We start from the raw sequence: 24,335 nt of genomic DNA, 5'->3' as shown, positions 1-24,335 counted from the left end.
TTTTTTAAAACTGAAAGAGTTAAGAAAACTTTCCGTAAATAACTAGCTTCTGTTTAAGTAGAGAGTAGCCTCACAGAGTGGGCATTTTGCTGTCTAAACTGTGTCCTCCTATTTCAGGGTTATTTTGTAGGCATTTTGCAAATTTTCTAAGAGTCTCTACACACCCTTCCTATTTTGGTTTACATCTCTATCATTTTTACCATAGTCGTCACAATATTTAGTATTATAATTGTAGTTACGAGAAAGAATGCTGTTGATTCTCCACTTAGTTTGATCCCTTTCAGCATCTGCCATCCATTTAAATCTTCAAAACTTAGCCAAGTCATAGAAGGGACACTAATAAGATAGATTTCATTACAACAGCCATTTGTGTTGCCATGACAGGTGTTCTCTTCCCAGAAAAATAGGACATACGTATGTTACTTGTGTGTGTGAAAATAATCAGAAAACATTTCATATTGTTTGACCTTAAAAAAAACCCTGCTTTTTTCTGAATTAAGAACTTTATAAAAGTTTGATGTCTCTTAACCAGTGACACAGGTTTTTTTCTTTTTCTTTTGTTTTAAATTTTACTGAGAGATCTTTCAATGGATTAGAATTTGAAAATCAGTTAGTTTCCCTTTTCCATTTTATCTGCTATGCAAAGAGACTGCTGCTACTTAGCAACTAGACTGGAAGTGTGTTGTGATGATCTTGGTTAGTTACCAGAATCTTTTTGCACTTGGAAAGGACAGGATAACTAAAGTGAATTTTGATCAGAGTAGTAAAACACCCTACACCGACTTTGTTGGGAATTTTTTTAAAAGTAGTTTTAGAATAAACATTTGTTTTTATAGATGCTATGTTATTTCAGTATTTTTAACGGTTCAGTGAAATTCAAGATACTTGTGTGCCATGTTCTGCTTATGAATAAGACGCATGTGTTTAAAATAACTTGCATATTAATTTTCTTTAGACAATGGGATGAGCAGTTGGATCCTCGGCTAAACGCAAAACAGAAGGAGGCTGTTCTGGCCGTTACGACCCCACTTTCAATACAGCTGCCTCCCGTTCTCATCATCGGCCCCTATGGCACTGGCAAAACGTTCACGCTAGCTCAGGCCGTCAAGCACATCCTCCAGCAGCAGGAGACCAGGTGAGGTGGCGTTGTGTGTGCCCTGGTCTCGTCAGCAGGGCACAGTTTCTGTGCTTGTTGTGAAGACAGAGCAAGGGCTAGCGAGACAGTTTTCATCTTGCTTGTAAAAAATTTTTAAAAATACAAATAAAGAAAAAGAGCCACACTCAAACCCCAAAGCACTAAAATTTGAATTCTCTGAAAACGTACTGTTTTTAAAAATTGGCAACATAGAGAATGGTAGCTTTTAAATAGTCCTCAAAACGCCAAGTCTGCTAAGAGATTGTGATAAATGTTAGTGCCAAAAGGGTTGGGTTTTTAAAAAATAATTTTATATGATAGATTTAAAAATAATTTGGGGGAACTTATCTCCTTTATAGCTTAAAGAGTAATTAAGCTTTAATAATAATTTCCTAAAAGCATAATTGAGTAATATGTTAGAGGTTACCGAGTAGGTTGAGGGAAATGTATTATATTAAAATGGCCACTGCTTTTTTTGGGTATTATACTGCTTGAATAGTTTTGTGTTTTATCATTCTTTTTATTTGCACCGTTTATTTCAGCAGGATTCTCATTTGCACCCATTCTAATAGTGCTGCTGACCTCTACATAAAGGATTATTTACATCCATATGTAGAAGCAGGCAATCCCCAGGCAAGACCTCTCAGGTATTTTTTTAAGGCTTATTATGTCTCTGTATCATACTTTATTATTCTTAAGAAAAGGTGTCTATAAAGATTTTAGTAACTTTGAGAAAACCAAAATCGTTAACTGTGCATTGGCATTTGGAGGTTATGCCTTTTGAAGAAACCATTTAAATTAAGGAAAAATTTAAAAATCTTTGACCATTCATTTCTTAAACATTAAGTAAAGAGAAAGACATCCTTTTTTAAGTTCTGTATGTAAAAAATGTTGTTACAATCTGAGCCGATTTTGATGTGTTCCTCTAAAAGCTATATATAAATTTATGATTTAATAAATTATGATTAAATCAATTTTAATTAAAATTCTAGCATATTTTGCATGGCAGAGTAGTCATGCAGTGATAGTTGTTTATGGAAATAAAATTTTGACTGTGATCATGCAGGTAATTTCATAGACGCTACACATTAGAGAAGCATGAAATTGAAGTGATTTCTGCAGCACGGTGTAACCGATTGGTACTTACAGCTCTTTGCTATCATTTAAGAGATAAAGAAAGTTCTAGGTTAATACAGGTCTTCTAAGTGTCTATGGATATGAAATGTTCTTAAATATAGGGTTGTGGGGGAATAAAATCCTTTTCTTCAGAAAACAATAAAGAACCATTAAATGGTTATTTATTATACCATTTGCTCTCATTGTTATATGAATTAATGTTTAGTTTTGCCATTTTACAAACTAATGTGTCATGCCCTATGTTGTTCAAATACAATTATTGTTTAAAAATTAATTTCTAACCACACTTTTGAATCATAATTCACTAACTTTCTTTCTAGTTGAGCCTAGGCATGGAAAAATGAGGTTACGCTATTTAATTCTTTAATAACCGTAAGCAAAGCCATTTGAATGATTTTGCAATTGCATTAAAAAGAACAAAAGAGGAAAAAGTGGCATGGCCTGTTAACACAGGTTTTTATGCCACACTCTGTTTCTACTCTGAAGACAAATTAGAGAAGAAATAAGTATTTTAAGTAGAACCCAGTTTTATTTGATAAGAAAATATCACATGTATACAGTCACTATAAATGAAAATGTGATATTTACCAATGGATAAATTCATCGATAACTAGTTTGCTTCAGATTCTAATCTTTTTTAGCTCATAAGTGAAATTGTTAGCTAGTAGCATTTTTGCTATGAGTGTTCTTACTTCAGTGTCGATAAGATGTTTTATTGTTGGTAGAGCTTGTGTGTGTGCTTATGTTTGTGTATGTATGTTATGTAGGAACTGTGACAATCTCATTTATCATTGTACTTGGCTTGGAAACAGTGGAGTGAAGACCCCTCAAAGCTTGGTTGACCTAGCATAGGTCATTTGACGTTTGGGGCAGGACAGCTGTGGTTGATAAACACTGAAATCCATTATTTGGCTAGCATTATGTTTAGCTTTTCCCATGTAAAATTATGTTTTGGGCATTACAATCCAACATGTAGTGCATCTAAATATGTAGGATAAGAAGTTATGTTCCAGTAGGGTCTATGTATAGTTGTAGTGGCCCAAATACAGAAACTTGCCCTCTAGTAGAAAATATTTAAATTTATTTAAGTACAAATTTCATGTTATTTCATTTAGTAAGTGGAATAAAATAAGAAAAGGCTTGGCCTTTATGTGGCGCTGTATTTTCACCATAGTTTTTTGGTTCAGGAAAGATGTTAACTTGTGAATGTATTTCCTAGGAGGGTTAATACATTGAAATGTTAGGATTTATTATTAGCACCATCTATTATTACATTAACTGAGATTAATTTATAATTTTCCTAATGGACAACAAATATGAGTGGTATGGGAGATGGAATAGAGAAAATTAGAATGGCTGAGCACGCTGGGGAGATCAGCTTTATGTGAATTGTCCCAGAATGCAGGGGAAAGAACACAAGAGGGCCCGAAGTGTCCGCATGTGAACTTGAAGATTTATTGTCTGTGGAATAAGAGTGATGATGACAAGTTTACCTTCTCACACTGTAGCTTAGAGTGGGCCCTAGTAAATGTGACAAAGTAGGAAAATAGCCATAAACATTAAATAGTTAAAACAGTAAATATGTTTAAATATGCACACTTGTGGTTAAAATGTATAAAATTCTATTAGTTGCCAGGAGTTGAGCTTAAATTATTTTGGGATGGAGGTTTTAGAATCCATTTTAATTACATTTAGTTTCAGTTTTTACTTCTTACTTTATTAGAATTAGAAGATTTTAAAATGGAGTAGAGAGGAAAACATAGTTTCTGTGTATGGTTCTGAAAATCAGTAGCTGATTCTGGCAGTTATCACTTATTAGATAAAGGCTATCTATGGAGAAAGTGTACATTTACTGTTTTCTGGACAAATAGAAGGTATATGTTATTTTATAAAGATCTTTAAATAAATAAATAAGGTCTTTCTGATTCTGTAGTATCTTATGTAATAATATTTTGGGGGTGTTCATTGCATATGAATTCAATACATGAATACAATTTCAGTGAATTAAGATGATATATTACCAGACAGTCTTCTGTTTTAAATTTCATTATAATTCATGTGGGGTATGTGGACAGTTTATTTCTAGAAATATGTAAATTACTTAGTTGGTGTCACCTTTTATACCGTGGACTTGAAAGTGTCAATTCTCCAATTTTGAAAAATGTTGTTGGATGTGTTTTAAATAATCTTATAGACAGTGTCTACCTTAAATGTTGCACAAAATGAAGGTACTGAGAAAATATTTAACTCTTTTTTTTAAGTCAGCACTAGACTATTATTTTTTAAGGAAATGGGCCAATGATCAAACTTTGTATTCTTACTAACTTCATCTTGAGCTAGTTTTCCAAGGTAACTACAAAAAAGTCAGTAATGAGGCTTAGAACTTCAATTTCTATTTTTTCTTTGAGAAAGAAGCAGTGCCTGGAGTTAGATTTGATAAGTAATTTGAAAAATGAATTTTTCAATTTTATAATGAAATGTTCATTTAAGAAAATATAGGAAAGCATGAAGAATAAAAATTATCTATAACCTTACCAGAGATAAATACTACTAACATTTTACAGTTTAATTTCTAGTCATTTATATGCTTAAATACACACACGTAAGTTAATATTAATGGAATCATAATTTGTAAATACTTTTTCAGATAATTTGTAAAATGAGATTTTTCATATATTTAAAAGTAAATTCTGCTTTGCTGATCTGATTAAATATTTTTTTATTAAAACCTAAAGCATGTTTAAGATTTTTACATCTTTTAGGAGTGGTGTTGGTTACTTTCACAGTCCTTCCTATCATAGTAATGCTTTTAAAATACATTACTTTCCTCTATTACAATTTATTTATAAATTAGGGATTTTTTTTTTTTTTGCTTTGCTTACAAAAAGACAATAACCAGTTTTAATTGTTTCATGGAGGGTTAGAACACATTGTAGAAGATCATGAGGTTAGTATTTGTGCATATGACATTTGAGCTGCCTTTGAAACATTCTAGAGGAGACAGATGTCAAATAAATAGTTGGATATGCATCTTGGCGCTCAGAGGTGAGGTCTTGGCTGGAGAGAGAAGAATGTGTGAGTCATCAGGGTATTGGTGGTAATTGAAGCCGTGGGCCTGGGATGAGATTGTCAGGTGAGAGGACAGAGCTTGACGAGAGCACTAAAGGCTAAGCCTTGAGGAACCAGCTTAGAGAGGTGGAAGGAAAGCAGGGAGCGGTTGAGTTATGGCAGCTGAGGGAGAGAATATTTCAAGGAGGGAGCAACCACAGAGCTGGATGCTGCTAATAAGTAACTTGATGGGCCTGGAAAATGTCCAAACGATTTAGTGACGTGGAAGTTTATGTCCCTTGATTGGACCCTCACAGTCTCCTAAGTTCTTTGCTGTTTCGCTGATTGCTCCTTCCCAGTCTCCTTTCCTGTGTCCCTCCGTTCCCCAGCCTCTACATGTGGAAGTGGTCCATCAGCCATTCTTCCAGCTAGTTTCCTTTTTATCTACACTTACTCTCCAGGTGAGCTCTTCTAGTCTCAGGGTTTAAGTATGATCTCAATTGTATATTTCTTGTCTTAGGCATTCTTCTGAACTCCACACTTACAAATACCTCTGCTTACTGGATACCTCTACTTGGAGTTCTGCTACTAAATATGTCCAAAACTGAATTCTCACTTCCCACCCCAGATTTGTTCCTCCCTAGCGGTTCCACCACTGCTGCCACTCACCCAGTTTCAAAGCAATGGAACATCCTTTCTCTTAAATTCCACATCTAGTGTATCAGTAAATCCTGTCAGCATTACTCTCAAAATGTGCAGTGATCTGACCATTTTCACATCTCTACTGTTACCACCCTGGTTCAAGCTCTCATTTTTTCTTGTCCGGATCCTTACAGTGGCCTCCTAATGGGTCTCCTTACTATTGCCCCCTCCCCCTGCCTCTCTCCCAGTCCCTGGTGTGATGGAGCAGCTGGTGCTGGTTTGTGAGAGCCAATCATGTGCACGTCTGCCCAAGTTCATGTGAAATTGGCCATGATAGTAGGTTTTATACCCCAGAAACCAGCAAACACTGCCGATCAGGTCACCCCTCCCCACCCCTCCGAAGGCTGATTGTTCAACATTTACCACACACCACTGTCCAGCCCTCTTCCTGCCTCCAAAACTGTGTATTCTGTCCAGAGAAACAGAGGGGTCCTTTAACAACGTAAGGCATGTCTCATGACATGTGCCCTGTTCCAACTCTCTGATGGCTTTCCATTAAAATCAGAATAAATCCAAAGTCTTTATGAAAGTTTGCAAGCCGTGTGACTTGCCTCTGTGCTGGACCGTAGTAGATTCCCAGCAGATCTTTGTGATGTGTGTGTGGGGGTGGGGGGGGGTTAGGGATGGGGGGAGGTGGGCGGGCGGATGGATGAGTTGGTTCTGTACCATCTTAGTAATCTGTTGTATGAGTCCCGTTTCTGTTTTTCTTTTGCAATTAATAGAAGAGATGCTCTTTCTTAAGATTTTCTGATGGTCCAAAATTTAAATTTATTTTTAAATTTCCAGAACTTTAGATAGAGGTCTATTTAAATATAGGTATAAGAATATATTCTAAAGTGAAATGCAAGTAACTTTTAAATTTCTCTTGTAAGTATGCAATTCACTATATTTTATTAGCATAGATAATTAAAATATAAGTATATTTTTGTAAGAATATTCTAGGAAAAAAAAGTAATTCCCAAATGGGAATGTTTTGAAGTAAAAAAACTAATGCCTATGAAACTCTGTGTGTCATTCTGTTGTAAGATTATTCTGAACACTTAAAAATAATTAGATATTTATCTTATCATAGTGTATATACTTTCTGCTTGATTCATTTTTTTGGTGGGGGGGAGTTACAGTTGTATGTTAAATTCTAATCCAGCAGAGTGTTAACAGTTACCAGACTTATTTGTTAATTTCCAGGTATTGTAGTCTTAAAATCATAATGTCGATATTTTGATAATCAGATACTGGTAAGATGTTAATAAGTATAAATAGGAAATGTTATCTTCTTTTATAGGGTATATTTCAGAAATCGCTGGGTAAAGACTGTCCACCCAGTTGTGCATCAGTACTGTTTGATCTCAAGCGCACATTCCACCTTTCAGATGCCACAGAAAGAAGACATTCTTAAACACCGAGTGGTTGTTGTTACATTGAATACTTCCCAGTACCTCTGTCAGTTGGACCTTGAACCTGGTATGCTGACTCAAGACACAGAAAGGGTGTCTGAATGCACAGGGCTCTGCATTCAGTTGAGATCAGGGGTTGGCCTGTGGGCCGTATCTGGCCTACTGTCTGTTTTTGTAAATCAAGTTTTATTGGCTGGAAACACAATCATGCCCATTTATTTACCTATATTTTCTATGGATTCTTTTGTGCTACAGCAGCTGAGTTGAGTAGTTGCAACAGAGATTGTATGGCCAGAAAAACCTGAAATGTGTACTGTTTGGCCCTTCACACACACAAAAATTATCAACCCCTAGTTTAGACATTTTAGTGACTGCTACTCTATTTGTTCTCTAACTGATCAGATGGTATTTACTTACTATTGATCATGTGAAAAATGCCAATTTGGACAGTGTTGGTTTTTTTACAATTTTCTCAAGTTTTTAATTTTAAAGTAGTTTTCTGTTAATACAGTGTAGAGACAACAATCATGATAGGTTTTTTTATAACATACTATTAAGATTATTTAAGTACAGAAACTATGTAAAATCAAACTAATATTATACAAAGTAGACAGATGGTGACAAGAAGTTCTGATAAATATGGCAGAATTTAACCATCAAAATGTGGTATCACTTTAAGTTAGTTGCTTTGGAAGAATATTCATTTATTACCGCTGTATTATAATTGTTGACATTGGTCAACGCCTTTTTGCTCTCTCCTTTTGGAATTGCTTTCAGAGCCAGTGACAAATTCTTTTAAGTCTCTGGAAGGTAGAGACAGTTCTCTTCACCTTGTATTCCTGGCACTTGGCCCAGGGTATAGACACCTGGAGGCCCTTGATAAACCTCTGTTTATCTTAAAGAATGAACAGTGGCCAAACTTTCTTTTTTGAGGGTAGAGTTAATTTTAGAAAAGCTTCAAAATCTTTCTGAGACATGTCTGGTAAATAAGGTAGGTTATCAAACTGAGCAATACCATTAGGGGTTGGAAAAAAAAAAAGAGAGAGAGACGTGCCTCTCATGTAATGAGACTTATTTTTCTTGTGCACGCAGCTCATAGCTGGCTGGTGAGGGCAGTTACAAAAGCAGAGTTTCAAAAATGTTTTGAACAGTGGCTGCATCCATTGGAATGAGTTATATTTCCTCTCAGCTGACTTCTTTGATGGAACAACACTTATTTGCAATGTAAATTTTGGTATGTTTATTTAACAATCAGTCTCATTACTTCATGATTATGCTCTGCATATTTGCCACGTAAATTAAATACCCAAGCCTCCTAAACAGTATAGTTTTGAGGAAGAGTAAAGAATGGCTTTGAAGAGCAAGAGTGTAGAACATTTATTGGAAGTCAACTATCTGCTTTGTTTTAGGCATTGTTTATACTTTAATTCTCATATCAACTCTGTGGAGGGTTATTTTACAGCTAAGACAACCAAGGCTCAGGCTAAATCAGTTTGACTAATTCAGGTTTCTTTTACTAGCTTAAGCAACAGTATAACAATTTCATGATTTATTCAGTTCCTGATTTAAGCCTAGCTCTGTTTAATTAAAATGTTATCTAATGAAAACAGTAGATTTTTTTCACTAGTCTCAGTTTTTTCCAATTTGATTCTGTAATTGTATAGTCATCTTCCTTAATTAGTCTTGTAGAACAAAAAGCACAAATTCTCCTCAGCAGGGAGAAAAATGCATGTGTCCAAATCATGCTTGGGCCACTGTCATTAAATAGACAACAGTTATTGATGCTTGTGCTGTCAACATAGCCATTTGTTTGAATGGACCCTGATGATGGTGGTGATGGTGGTCGCGGTTATTACTGCCAGTCAGTAAGGTTTAAAAAGTTCCCAGCCTAGAAACAAGTGGCATTAGGAAGTTGTATAAACAGATTGTTTGGAACTTGTTGCTATTCATAGAAATAGAGGTTAGGTTCTTGGGCCAACTCACAGGAGGCTAATTAACCTAGAGAGTCACAACTTGTCATTCTGTTGAGAAGCTACTTTGTGTTCTTTGCTGTGCTGGTAAAAACAGGGCCCCCCTCTCCCTACCTCAGTGAGCTAGCCATCGGGGGCAACATTCACTTCTACACACTGAGACAACAAGGAGATTTTTCTTCTGTCTCCTCTTCAGGGGCAAAGAGGCTTTTCCTCCTTTCTGTGCACAGATTCCTGCGCCTCCGTGTGAGTGGCAGCAGTAACCCAGACGTGGGTGTTTGCATCTGGGGGATTTTTGATACTTGTTGTGTCACTTTTGTTTTTTTCTTTTTCAGGCTGGTGATACTTTTACAGCCAGGATAGGGTCTTAGGCTAAAAAATTGTGTATAATCTGTATGCACACACGCACACACACACACACACACACACACACACACGCAATAAACCTAAATAATCAAAATAGTGAATTGGCTAACAGATAACCTTTGTTTTTGAGCAAAGTTAGATTATCACTTTCTCCTTTATATTAGATTTTGGGTATGATTTTCTTTAATGTCGAATGTGTGTGTTTAAGCTAAAGTTACTTATAAACTACCATTGTTTTATTTTTGGTGTTTTAGCAAATAAATAGTGAAAGGATTTTGGGCCTATCACTGTTTCGTTGCCAGCTTTTCTTTGTGGTGAAAAGCTGCTATCTTGTACTTTTAAAGTCTTTTTTATGTGTCCTGATTTAACTGTTAGTCTTGGGGCCATTAGTACCAGATGCCATTTACATATCTATTGTTGAGTAAAATAGTTATTCCTTTCAACTTCTATTTTTTAAATAATGATTTAAATATATGATCTTCTGAATTGAGGACTGGCATTAAAAGTACTCACAGCTCTTAAATCAGGACACTAAACTCTTTCCTTAACAGAAAAGAAAGACACCACTCCTGCCTTTATCACTGCTGTAATATGCGGTCCTGTGTTTACACTGTGCTTCGCAGGGTTTTTTACGCACGTTCTGTTAGATGAGGCCGCGCAGGCCATGGAGTGTGAAACCATCATGCCCCTGGCGCTAGCAACTAAGGGCACCCGGGTTGTCCTGGCTGGTGACCACATGCAGGTGAGTGCCCTCGGAGTCACCATGTTGAAAGAAGCTTCTGTTATATTTTGATGTTTAATATTTTGTTTTCTAAAACAGCCTATGAAATTGTGCCATGTGCATATGTCAGTTTAAGTACTTTAAATATTTCTGTACTAATAGTGGAAGATGTTGGTGATTCTCAAGGAAAATTGCTACCCGCCCCGCCCCACTTGTTTTCCTTCTTTGGATAGAGAGTGGAATGAATGAGTCTATCCGTGTCCTAATTGCCATGTTTATTAATTTGAAGTTCAGTTCTTTGTAGTATGAATATTTGATTCTTACTTTTCTTTATCAAATAAATTTCAATTGTCCTTCTTACGATTCCTCAGCTCCTGTCCCCAACATTTGTTTTCCTGAAGGGTTAATGTTTCATTATCATGGGAAACAAAGTGCTTAATTAAAAATAATAACCGAAATCTCAAAGAACTTGTCTGATCTTAATACCGACGTATGAAAGAAACTTACAGTTTTTCTATTAAAATATCAATTTTGCGAAGTTTCAGTCTGAGGTTCTCTCTCTTTTGTCACGGTCGGCTGAGGTTGAAGCTACACAGCGTTGTGGCTGTCCGTTTAGGAAAGAGCTGGAGGTAGAGGGACAAGTTCTGTTTTTGTTTCTTTGCCAGAAGTTTAATTTTGGCTCCCATCAAGCCTCTTAGATAGCCTCAACCACCAAAGGGCAGACAGCAGAAGCAAGAAAAACTACAATCCTGCAGCCTGTGGACCAAAAACCACAGTTACAGAAAGATAGACAAGATGAAAAGGCAGAAGGCTATGTACCAGATGAAGGAACAAGAAAAAACCCCAGAAAAACAACTAAATGAAGTGGAGATAGGCAACCTTCCAGAAAAAGAATTCAGAATAATGATAGTGAAGATGATCCAGGACCTCGGAATAAGAATGGAGGCAAAGATTGAGAAGATGCAAGAAATGATTAACAAAGACCTAGAAGAATTAAAGAACAAACAAACAGAGATGACCAATACAATAACTGAAATGAAAACTACACTAGAAGGAATCAATAGCAGAATAACTGAGGCAGAAGAACGGATAAGTGACCTGGAAGACAGAATGGTGGAATTCACTGCTGCGGAACAGACTAAAGAAAAAAGAATGAAAAGAAATGAAGACAGCTTAAGAGACCTCTGGGACAACATTAAACGCAACAACATTCGCATTATAGGGGTCCCAGAAGGTGAAGAGAGAGAGAAAGGACCAGAGAAAATATTTGAAGAGATTATAGTCGAAAACTTCCCTAACATGGGAAAGGAAATAGCCACCCAAGTCCAGGAAGCACAGAGAGTCCCATACGGGATACACCCAAGGAGAAACACGCCGAGACACATAGTAATCAAAGTGGCAAAAATTAAACACAAAGAAAAATTATTGAAAGCAGCAAGGGAAAAACGACAAATAACATACAAGGGAACTCCCATAAGGTTAACAGCTGATTTCTCAGCAGAAACTCTGCAAGCCAGAAGGGAGTGGCATGATATACTTAAAGTGATGAAAGGGAAGAACCTACAACCAAGATTACTCTACCCGGCAAGGATCTCATTTAGATTTGATGGAGAAATCAAAAGCTTTACAGACAAGCAAAAGCTAGGAGAATTCACCACCACCAAACCAGCTCTACAACAAATGCTAAAGGAACTTCTCTAAGTGGCAAACACAAGAGAAATAAAGGACCTACAAAAACAAACCCAAAACAATTAAGAAAATGGTCATAGGAACATACATATCGATAATTACCTTAAACGTGAATGGATTAAATGCCCCAACCAAAAGACATAGACTGGCTGAATGGATACGAAAACAAGGCCCATATATATGCTGTCTACAAGAGACCCACTTTAGACCTAGGGACACATACAGACTGAAAGTGAGGGGATGGAAAAAGATATTCCATGCAAATGGAAATCAAAAGAAAGCTGGAGTAGCTATACTCATATCAGATAAAATAGACTTTAAAATAAAGAATGTTACAAGAGACAAGGAAGGACACTACATAATGATCCAGGGATCAATCCAAGAAGAAGATATAACAATTATAAATATATATGCACCCAACATAGGAGCACCTCAATACATAAGGCAGCTGCTAACAGCTATAAAAGAGGAAATCGACAGTAACACAATCATAGTGGGGGACTTTAACACCTCACTTACACCAATGGACAGATCATCCAAAATGAAAATAAATAAGGAAACAGAAGCTTTAAATGACACAATAGACCAGATAGATTTAATTGATATATACAGGACATTCCATCCAAAAACAGCAGATTACACATTCTTCTCAAGTGCGTACGGAACATTCTCCAGGATAGATCACATCTTGGGTCACAAATCAAGCCTCAGTAAATTTAAGAAAATTGAAATCATATCAAGCATCTTTTCTGACCACAACGCTATGAGATTAGAAATGAATTACAGGAAAAAAAACGTAAAAAAGACAAACACATGGAGGCTAAACAATACGTTACTAAATAACCAAGAGATCACTGAAGAAATCAAAGAGGAAATAAAAAAATACCTAGAGACAAATGACAATGAAAACACGACGACCCAAAACCTATGGGATGCAGCGAAAGCAGTTCTAAGAGGGAAGTTTATAGCTATACAAGCCTACCTCAAGAAACAAGAAAAATCTCAAATAAACAATCTAACCTTACACCTAAAGAAACTAGAGAAAGAAGAACAAACAAAACCCAAAGTTAGCAGAAGGAAAGAAATCATAAAGATCAGAGCAGAAATAAATGAAATAGAAACAAAGAAAACAATAGCAAAGATCAATAAAACTAAAAGTTGGTTCTTTGAGAAGATAAACAAAATTGATAAGCCATTAGCCAGACTCATCAAGAAAAAGAGGGAGAGGACTCAAATCAATAAAATCAGAAATGAAAAAGGAGAAGTTACAACAGACACTGCAGAAATACAAAGCATCCTAAGAGACTACTACAAGCAACTTTATGCCAATAAAATGGACAACCTGGAAGAAATGGACAAATTTTTAGAAAGGTATAACCTTCCAAGACTGAACCAGGAAGAAACAGAAAATATGAACAGACCAATCACAAGTAATGAAATTGAAACTGTGATTAAAAATCTTCCAACAAACAAAAGTCCAGGACCAGATGGCTTCACAGGTGAATTCTATCAAACATTTAGAGAAGAGCTAACACCTATCCTTCTCAAACTCTTCCAAAAAATTGCAGAGGAAGGAACACTCCCAAACTCGTTCTACGAGGCCACCAGCACCCTGATACCAAAACCAGACAAAGACACTACAAAAAAAGAAAATTACAGACCAATATCACTGATGAATATAGATGCAAAAATCCTCAACAAAATACTAGCAAACAGAATCCAACAACACATTAAAAGGATCATACACCACGATCAAGTGGGATTTATCCCAGGGATGCAAGGATTCTTCAATATACGCAAATCAATCAATGTGATACACCATGTTAACAAATTGAAGAATAAAAACCATATGATCATCTCAATAGATGCAGAAAAAGCTTTCGACAAAATTCAACACCCATTTATGATAAAAACTCTCCAGAAAGTGGGCATAGAGGGAACCTACCTCAACATAATAAAGGCCATATATGACAAACCCACAGCAAACATCATTCTCAATGGTGAAAAACTGAAAGCATTTCCTCTAAGATCAGGAACGAGACAAGGATGTCCACTCTCACCACTATTATTCAACATAGTTTTGGAAGTCCTAGCCATGGCAATCAGAGAAGAAAAAGAAATAAAAGGAATACAAATTGGAAAAGAAGAAGTAAAACTGTCACTGTTTGCGGATGACATGATACTATACATAGAGAATCCTAAAACTGCCACCAGAAAACTGCTAGAGCTAATTAATGAATATGGTAAAGTTGCAGGATACAAAATTAATGCACAGAAATCTCTTGCATTCCTATACACTAATGATGAAAAATCTGAAAGAGAAATTATGGAAACACTCCCATTTACCATTGCAACAAAAAGAATAAAATACCTAGGAATAAACCTACCTAGGGAGACAAAAGACCTGTATGCAGAAAACTATAAGACACTGATGAAAGAAATTAAAGATGATACCAACAGATGGAGAGATATACCATGTTCTTGGATTGGAAGAATCAACATTGTGAAAATGAGTATACTACCCAAAGCAATCTACAGATTCAATGCAATCCCTATCAAATTACCAATGGCATTTTTTACAGAGCTAGAACAAATCATCTTAAAATTTGTATGGAGACACAAAAGACCCCGAATAGCCAAAGCAGTCTTGAGGCAAAAAGCAGAGCTGTAGGAATCAGACTCCCTGACTTCAGACTCTACTACAAAGCGACAGTAATCAAGACAATATGGTACTGGCACAAAAACAGAAACATAGATCAATGGAACAAGATAGAAAGCCCAGAGATTAACCCACGCACCTATGGTCAACTAATCTATGACAAAGGAAGCAAAGATATACAATGGAGAAAAGACAGTCTCTTCAATAAGTGGTGCTGGGAAAACTGGATAGCTACATGTAAAAGAATGAAATTAGAATACTCCCTAACACCATAACACAAAAATAAACTCAAAATGGATTAGAGACCTAAATATAAGACTGGACACTATAAAACTCTTAGAGGAAAACATAGGAAGAACACTCTTTGACATAAATCACAGCAAGATCTTTTTTGATCCACCTCCTAGAGTAATGGAAATAAAAAAAAAATAAACAAATGGGACCTAATGAAACTTCAAAGCTTTTGCACAGCAAAGGAAACCATAAACAAGACGAAAAGACAACCCTCAGAATGGGAGAAAATATTTGCAAACGAATCAACGGACAAAGGATTAATCTCCAAAATATATAAACAGCTCATTCAGCTCAATATTAAAGAAACAAACACCCCAATCCAAAAATGGGCAGAAGACCTAAATAGACATTTCTCCAAAGAAGACATACAGGCGGCCACGAAGCACATGAAAAGATGCTCAACATCACTAATTATTAGAGAAATGCAAATCAAAACTACAATGAGGTATCACCTCACTCCTGTTAGAATGGGCATCATCAGAAAATCAACAAACAACAAATGCTGGAGAGGGTGTGGAGAAAAGGGAACCCTCTTGCACTGTTGGTGGGAATGTAAATTGATACAGCCACTATGGAGAACAATATGGAGGTTCCTTAAAAAACTAAAAATAGAATTACCATATGACCCAGCAATCCCACTACTGGGCATATACCCAGAGAAAACCGTAATTCAAAAAGACACATGCACCCCAATGTTCACTGCAGCACTATTAACAATAGCCAGGTCATGGAAGCAACCTAAATGCCCATCAACAGACGAATGGATAAAGAAGTTGTGGTACATATATACAATGGAATATTACTCAGCCATAAAAAGGAACGAAATTGAGTCATTTGTTGAGAAGTGGATGGATCTAGAGACTGTCATACAGAGTGAAGTAAGTCAGAAAGAGAAAAACAAATATCGTATATTAATGCATGTATGTGGAACCTAGAAAAATGGTACAGATGAGCCAGTTTGCAGGGCAGAAGTTGAGACACAGATGTAGAGAATGGACATATGGGCACCAAGGGGGGAAAACTGCGGTGGGGTGGGGATGGTGGTGTGCTGAATTGGGCGATTGGGATTGACATGTATACACCGATGTGTATAAAATTGATGCCTAATAAGAACCTGCAGTATAAAAAAACAAACAAAACAACTAATACTAAACTTTCATTGGGTTATTTGCATGGAAATATGTTAATATAAATGTTTCAGACATTACATGAAATTTCCAAAAATCTTATATTTGTATTTGTATGGAAATATGTATGGAAATATGTTAATATAAAGGTTTCAGACATTATATGAAATTTCTAAAAATCTTATATTTGTATTTGTATGGAAATATGTATGGAAATATGTTAATATAAATGTTTCAGACATTACATGAAATTTCTAAAAAAAAAAAAAAGAAGTTTAATTTTGGTCTTAGCATCAAAGTTACAATCAAGGATGGCTCCTTACACTTTACGAGATAAAGATGGCTTTTTTGCTAATTATTAAAAATAAGTGTTTTAGTCATAGGCGGTGTATCCTGCTAGCTCACTGTTTAAAGTAGTTGCTTAATTTTAGTGAGACAGTTGATTGACTCCCCCAGTGATGCAGTGGGTTGCATCCCTAAAATCACTAAGGTAGTAGCTATTTATTATTAAGTTGGAAGAGTCCTTTATTAACCTATGTGTAGAAACTCTAGGTTAGTGTTGGCATGCTGAAACGAAAAGTTAGACAATTTAGCCTCATTCTTTATAGTAGTAAAACTGTTCCTAGAAAATATTTTTGACTCTGCTTATTCCAGCATTCAGCATGTTGAGGTTTAGTACATCAGAAGTTTCAGCATGGTGGATATTTTTTAAAGTATGTTAAAAAAAAAATACTACTTGTATATTTAGTTAAATTCTCTCCATGTGTCTCTCTGTTACAGCTCAGCCCTTTTGTTTACAGTGAGTTTGCCAGGGAGAGAAACCTTCACGTTTCATTGCTTGACCGGCTCTATGAGCATTACCCTGCCGAGTTTCCCTGCAGGATCCTCCTGTGTGAGAACTACCGCTCCCACGAAGCTATCATCAAGTAGGTGTGAACTGCCCCTCTGTCACACTTCGTGTGGTCCGGTGGAAGGGGACTCAAAACAGCACTGTTCCTAGGGACAGATTATTCCCAGCGGAGTTTACATGGTGTCCCTAGTGTTGCAAATTATGTTTAATTTAATGTCTGTAAAAATACACTTCAAAAGTCAGCTGTAATTTTTTATAGTAGGGCAGTTCTGGAAACAAAAACTTTAGGTTCTACTAGCTATAAACATATTTTTCTGTGACTAAATATATAATGTACACGTAAAACTACATGATGTCATAAACAAATATGTTGACAAGCCACATAATGGTTTGCATATGTGTGTCTGGCTGTGTTATACAAGGAGTCTATTTTAAAAGAAAGGAAGGCTGGGAGGGAGGAAGGAAAGAAAACCATGAAACTTAGTAGTAAAGTTTTAAAAGGTCTCTATTAAATATAGTATGCATCTATACAAGTATCATAAGTGGTAGCCCAGTGAAAAGTCACAAACCAAACGCACCCCTCAACCGGCATCCAGACCGAAAAACAATGTTCCCAGCACCCTGGGAAGCCCCTTCGTGCTGCGTTCCTGTCACTGCCACCACCAACAACTTAGGATTTTTTTCAAGTTTAGTATAATTTAATAATATTGACTATGGCAGTCATGTGAAAATAATTTTTAGGTTTCTCTGAAAGCAGTAGGAGAGATATAAAAAAGTTTAGATTTAAATATGGCTTTTATCAATATCTCGAAATGTGATTCCTCTTTTGTTGTTGCCAGTCATTTGCTGCAGTCAGTGATGAATTGAGTACTACGTAGTATCTTCATTAGTAAAGAGTATTCATTTTACAGTTGAAGACTGGAATACCCTTTACTTGTGTGTATTGTTTCAGTGTCTATAGATCTTTGTGATTGCATAAGTATATGATCCACATAAATAAAAATATACATTTAAAAATTTTTAGTATAGAAAACCATAACAGCTAGCAAATTTCCTCATGAAACGAGAGTTTCATCTAGTACTGAACTGTCATCATTTCTTCCTTTTCTTTCTATGTTCTGGCTTCATGCCTTCCCCAGATCAATTCATTTATCAGTGGTATACCAGGAGCCCAGTGTGTTTTCATTGCTGTGGCTAATTTTGGTGAAAATCTTGGCATCATGGGTATTAGATGTTTGGATTAAAATTAATCATGGGCATAAAGCAACGTGAGATTTGACTGGTAATTTTTTCTTATGGGTAAAATTAATTTTGATGATAGATTACTTTTTATTTATTTATTTATTTCGGTCTTTTTCTGCAGTTACACCTCTGAGCTCTTCTATGAGGGCAAACTGATGGCCAGTGGAAAGCAGCCAGCACACAAGGATTTCTACCCATTAACCTTCTTTACAGCACGAGGGGAAGATGTACAAGAGAAAAATAGCACAGCTTTTTATAATAATGCAGAGGTACCTTAGTCCTTTTTGCAAATTGTTGGCATTTTTGCAGTCATATATATAGTCTGGTCTTATTAAACGTTTATTTAAATTTTGGGGTTGATATTTTATTGTGTGTGGACTTCATTTACATGAAAATAGTATGGAAGTTTATTCTTTCTTGTGTAACATTGATTTGTTAAGATGAATCTGCCATGGGAAACACAAACTTTGATTTACATTTTGTCTTATGCCAAAATACAGAACTTCATTTAAAAGAAGCCGTCTAAAATGGACTGTGGTGACATTTTATAGCGCACACTCCAGTGAGGAAGACTTGAATTGTGGAGTCCTGTGCTCCGGGGGGTCGCACAGACCCAGATGATGATGGAGCTAACCCATTACGTGCTGCAACTTGTGTGGTTCTCTTACAGTTTCTGACTTTTTAAGTTCAGAGAAAATGTGGGAAATATGAGGGGTCAGATCAGGTAGCAGACAAAAACCTGTGATGTCTTTAGGGGCCAGAAGGCCAGAGAACCTGAGGTTTGGTTCTGGCTGTCACAAGGGAGTGGAGTTCTGGACTTCAGGAAACCCAGGGGAGGATGTGTTCATAGTTGGTCATTAGAAGAATGATTCTTGATCTGTGATCTCCATCTCCCTTTCTTCCCTTGAGTCCCGTGCTTTACTCATTTTATTTACCAAAAAAATGCCATTTATTAGGTAATAGTAATTCATCTTTCCATTAAAAAATTGGTCAGAGGCCTGTAGTTAGAAGTCAGTACAAGAAAATTGACAGTACCCATGTGATAAAAGCCTAGCCAAAAGTAAAGAAACTTGACATTTTAATTAGTCTGTGCCAATTAATTTTAGGAAAAGGTAAACTTTTCTTACCTGTTTGAAATATTGACAGATAGCTCTAGGGTTTTCCTTTATTACTTTTGCACTCAGGTTGGAAACTGCTGGCTGGAAAATCAGTTAAGAAGAGAAAGGAGAATAAATATACTATTATACTGTCTTTTATAATTAACCATGTAATTACCTTTAGTAGCATGCTTTGTTTGTGTGGATTCAAATTACTGTCTGGTGTCACTTGCTTTCAGCCTGATGAATTTCTTTAGTGTTTCTTTTAGGGCAGGTCTGCTAGTAAAGAATTCTTTCAGTTTTTGTTTTTTCTGGGAATGTCTTTATTTTGCCTTCATTTTTAAAAAGTAGTTTTGCTGGATATTAGATTATTGTTTGAGTTATTCTTTCAGCACACTGAAATATGCTCTCCTGCTGCTTTATTGCCCTCATTGTTTCTGGGGAGCAGTCGTCTGTTAATCTTACTGGCGTTCTTTGTAAGTGATGAGTTGTGTGTTTGTGTTGCTGTTAATCAAGATTTTGTCTTTGTCTGTGACTTCTACCATGTTGCCTATGATGTGTCCGGTGTGCATCTCCTTGCATTTACCTTACTTGAAGTTCACTGATGAACTTCAGTGTTGATCAAGTTTTTCGTCAAATTTGGAAAAGTTTTAGCCATTATTTCTTTGAACTTTTTTCTGCTCCTTTCTGTCTCTTCTTCTGGTTCTCCCATTATATGTATGTTGCTGAGCTTAATGGTGTTCCATGTTTCTCTGAGGCTTTGTCCTTTTTATTTTCCCTCTGTTCTTCAGATTGCATAATCTCTAAATATTTTTGTGTTTCCCAGTTTGTTTTTCTGCCAGCTCATGTCTGTTGTTGAGGCCCACTAGTGAATTGTTCATTTCTGTTATTTTACTTTTCATCTCCCTGGGGCATAAATTATTCCACAGTGTAATCCAAGTGAAGTTGGGCCCCTTGGCAGGGACAGAGGTTGCCGTTTGCGAAGTTTACTCGGACCCTCTCCTAGGCAGGACTTACGGAGCAGTTGGGGTGGGGGGATGTGGAACTCGTTCTTCACTGGCTGTCTCTTACCCCTGTGGAAGGAGCTCTGTGAGTTTTGTGTATGTGTGTAGAATCTGTGTTGCCATCCAGCTGCTGTACCACCGAGAGTGGATCCTCTGCAGCCCAGAGCTGGGGAGGTTGGGATCTGCTGATGTTCACTGGCGGCATGAGTCCACAGAGTGAGTCTTCTGTCCTTGGAAGCTGGGGGAGATGGCAGCTGTCACTTGGCTGCCAAGCCTGCTGGATCAGCTCTCCTGTAATACATCCTGTACGAGCAAAGGAGACTGCTTGCTTCACCCACTATCCCACTCAGATCCTCCCTATGTAGCAGGAGACGGGGGTAGGGGAATAGGTACCACCCAATTGCTGCTAACCGCTCGTAGGCCTCCTGCCGCACATTGCTGGGGAAACGAGATCTGACGCTCATCCGCTGCTGTAACCGCCTGGAGTAGCTCTTTCACCCCAGGGAGCTGGAGCAGGTGGGAACTGCCCCTCGGCTGCTGAAACAGTCCTGTAAGACAGGGCTGTGGGAGAAGGGGGGCAGTCCCAGCCTTCCACTCTTCTTACCGACTTTCTGTAGATTTTGTTGAAACAATGCTTCTCAATTTCTTGGAAGCTCTTTGATCAATCTCCAGAGACTTTGAATGATTATCTGTTGGTCTTGACCAGCTTCATAGATGTCTATCTGGGAGAGAGGTTTCCCCAAGCTCCTCATACCATTCCAAGTCTGTGTATTTTGACTGCAGTTTTATGCTGCCTGTGATATAAGGGATAACAGAGGGACGAAGTGGAGAAATGGTTACGTGTTGCTTGTTCCTTATGGGTGACAGCACCGTGTTTTCAATCCAGTTGATTCATCAGAATCCTTGGACAGTCCGGGTAGTTGTTTCACTTGCTGTTATTTCATTATAACAACAGGATGACTAGAGTCTAATTCCTCATTGAATTTACATGTGGAAGTGGGAACTGCATTAGTCCTCGAGTTCTTAAAAGGAATAAAACTATCAAATTTTTGTATATTTACTATTATAAATTTAAGTAGATATTACTAACAAATAGTAAATAAATAATGTATTTAAAAGACATTAAAAAATTTCTCCTTCCTCTCTCTGCCCCTGGACTCTGGCCTGACCCTCTATTGAGCTTGCCTTATAATACGTATTTTAAATTAGGAATCTATTTTCTAAACATACAGTCATCTCTTCACAGGCAAGGAGCGTGTTTTAGTAATCATTTTGTCCCCTGCTGTGCCAAGCATCGACACTATTTGTTTGATGAATTCATTGACTTAAAGTAGATTAAACTACACTAAAAGTTCTCCTCTAATGCACTAAGTGGGGTCCAGAAAATCCAGATGGTAAAATATGGGCTTACTTCACTGCCAGGTGAATGACAGGGCTGGGGCGGAGTTGTACCATGAGAAGGCAGTGAGCTCTGAAAGTCTGCCCTGAGGTCCAGATTCGCCCCAGTCCCAGCTGCGGTTTGCTGCCAGCTGTTGGCTGTTCTGTTTACTCATATCCGCAGGGAGAGGAGGAAGGGTAGCCCTCGCACTGCTGAGATGTTGGCGGCGCTGGCTCTAGGGCTCTCCTAATGGGTTTCGTCGGCCTGAGCTACAGAGTGGACTGAGAAATACCGGGAACGTGGGGTTGCCGGTCCCACGCGCATCTCTCTAAACAGGAACCCGAACCTGTCCCCATTTGAGAAGGGGGGCCAGGTGAGGGGTGGGGCCAATGGCCAGTTACATCGTCTCCGATTTTCACGTTTTCACTGGGTGCACTGTTGTAGAGATTTACTGCTTGAAATGTAAACAAAAATGCGTTCACATCAGCAAAGCGTTATTCCTGGTTCGAGGTGGTTTTAAAACGACATTTGCCAAAATGGAATCCTTTGCACATCGATTTCAGTTACCATATTCTTTTCTCCGAGCACTTGTATAACTTTAATATGTATACATGTACGTTTGTTTAAAGGTCTTTGAAGTGGTGGAACGTGTGGAAGAGTTAAGAAGGAAGTGGCCAGTAGCGTGGGGGAAGTTAGATGACGGCAGTATTGGTGTGGTGACTCCGTATGCCGACCAGGTGTTCAGGATACGTGCTGAACTTCGAAAAAAGAGATTATCTGATGTTAACGTCGAAAGGGTGCTAAATGTTCAAGGTAACTATTAATGGAAATGAATTAAGTTATTCAAATGGTTAGATCTTGAAGTGTGTGCACATTTGATTTTTAGTTTTCAAGATCTCTTTTCTGGACAAGCAATTATGTATTCATTTCATACCAAGTTCTTTAATGCCAAATTTGGCAATTCAAGGTCGAGCTCATTTACATGTTCGTTAAATTTCTATATCCAAATAAAAGAAGTATCAACAAATGGACTTCCTCCATGACTGTAACTGCAAATGTCTGTATGCTATAGCTGCAATCGCAGTAGCATACAACACCTATTGTTGTTATAATGTATCCGAGAACTAATTTGTTTATAAAGATTTTTAAAAACTTGTACCTGTCAAGCAAATTTTTAAAGGCATAGCTTGTTCTTCATCTAGATTTTCCTAAGTGAATAAAGCAACTCTTTTAAATTTTCATGTAATTAGTTGCTATGAAATTTGTGCATTTTAAGTAAGTGAAGCAACACTATAATGTGAGTGCCAGAAAAGCCCAGTACCATCTGAGGTTTCATGGTAATATACAATAATAAGAGTAATACAATTTATAGATCATGGGAAAAAAAAATAACTCCAGTATACCACGCATTCAGATCACGCAGAATTTGGGTGTGCATTTTAGAAAGAATATTACTAATAAACTAGGAAGCATCCAAAGACGACCTAGCATAGCTAGTGGTCTAGAAACTGCCCTGTGGAGTCAGAAATGGTTGAAAGAACTAGGATTGTTTGGCCTGGAGAAGAGAGAACTAAGAATTGACGCTAGAACTGTATTCGCATCTGTGGAGACTTGTCATAGAATGAGGGAAGAGATGTGTCAATGTAAGAAAGAACATGTACAAACTAGGCTCTCTCTAGGCTTCCTTATGGAATCAGTTCTTTTGGGTGTATTTCCAGAAGTAGAGTTGCTGCATCATATGTTAGTTCTATGTTTAATTTTTTGAGGAACTGCCATGCTATTTTCTATAGTGTTTTACATACTATTTTATATTTCCACCTACAGTGAACAAGAGTTCCAGTTTCTCCACATTCTCATCAACACCTCTTATTTAGCAATAACATTTAAAAAATGAAATGCTTTTATTATATCAGTGGTTCAGAATAACAGTCCTCTTTTATTTTTAATTTTTTTTTGTTTTACAGGAAAGCAATTCAGAGTTTTGTTTCTTAGCACAGTACGTACAAGACATACTTGTAAACATAAACAGACACCAATTAAAAAGAAAGAGCAATTGCTGGAAGATTCCACAGAGGACTTAGATTATGGTTTTTTGTCTAACTATAAGCTTCTCAATACTGCCATCACAAGAGCGCAATCCCTGGTTGCCGTGGTGGGTGATCCCATTGCGCTGTGCTCTATTGGAAGATGCAGGTAATTATGTGTTAGTGTTTGAGACATTAAAGGGGGAAATGTAGAGTAATTTGCATCCCTATGCACATATTTATATGACCTCCTGGCTAATTAAAATCAAGTTTAGTCTTAACTAATACCCAGTGGGAACACAAAAATATATTGCTTTGAGCCTATTCATTATGTATGTAAAATTGTGTGTTCATTGAATCAGTCATCATTCATAAGATGTTTCCTGAGTGCCTACTGTGTTCTAAGTACTCTTCTAGCCACTGAGGATACATCAGTGAACAAAACAGACAAAAATCTCTGCCTTTGTGGGGCTTAACATTTTATTGGGGAGGAGAGGA

At 37.0% G+C, this 24,335-nt stretch overlaps 1 protein-coding gene across 7 annotated transcripts in view; it reads left to right on the top strand.

The window, feature by feature from the left end:
• Nucleotides 1-24,335, top strand: part of HELZ (helicase with zinc finger) — a 163,608-nt gene that overhangs the window by 69,170 nt on the left and 70,103 nt on the right. For 6 of the 7 annotated variants that reach the window (XM_007185541.2, XM_057535773.1, XM_007185542.2 and 3 more), the window contains 8 exons: nucleotides 956-1,135; nucleotides 1,678-1,782; nucleotides 7,305-7,483; nucleotides 10,376-10,494; nucleotides 17,023-17,168; nucleotides 18,456-18,603; nucleotides 22,443-22,626; nucleotides 23,778-24,006. In XM_007185541.2, coding sequence (XP_007185603.2) covers nucleotides 956-1,135; nucleotides 1,678-1,782; nucleotides 7,305-7,483; nucleotides 10,376-10,494; nucleotides 17,023-17,168; nucleotides 18,456-18,603; nucleotides 22,443-22,626; nucleotides 23,778-24,006 — 1,290 coding nt within the window. The remainder of the gene's footprint in view (nucleotides 1-955; nucleotides 1,136-1,677; nucleotides 1,783-7,304; nucleotides 7,484-10,375; nucleotides 10,495-17,022; nucleotides 17,169-18,455; nucleotides 18,604-22,442; nucleotides 22,627-23,777; nucleotides 24,007-24,335) is intronic. The other variant, XM_028167337.2, reaches the window with a different exon arrangement.

This window comes from Balaenoptera acutorostrata, chromosome 20, assembly GCF_949987535.1.
Source record: "Balaenoptera acutorostrata chromosome 20, mBalAcu1.1, whole genome shotgun sequence".
Taxonomy (NCBI): Eukaryota; Metazoa; Chordata; class Mammalia; order Artiodactyla; family Balaenopteridae; genus Balaenoptera; species Balaenoptera acutorostrata.
The sequence above is the reverse complement of the archived record's forward strand: the minus strand, read 5'-3'. Positions and strand labels throughout refer to the sequence as shown.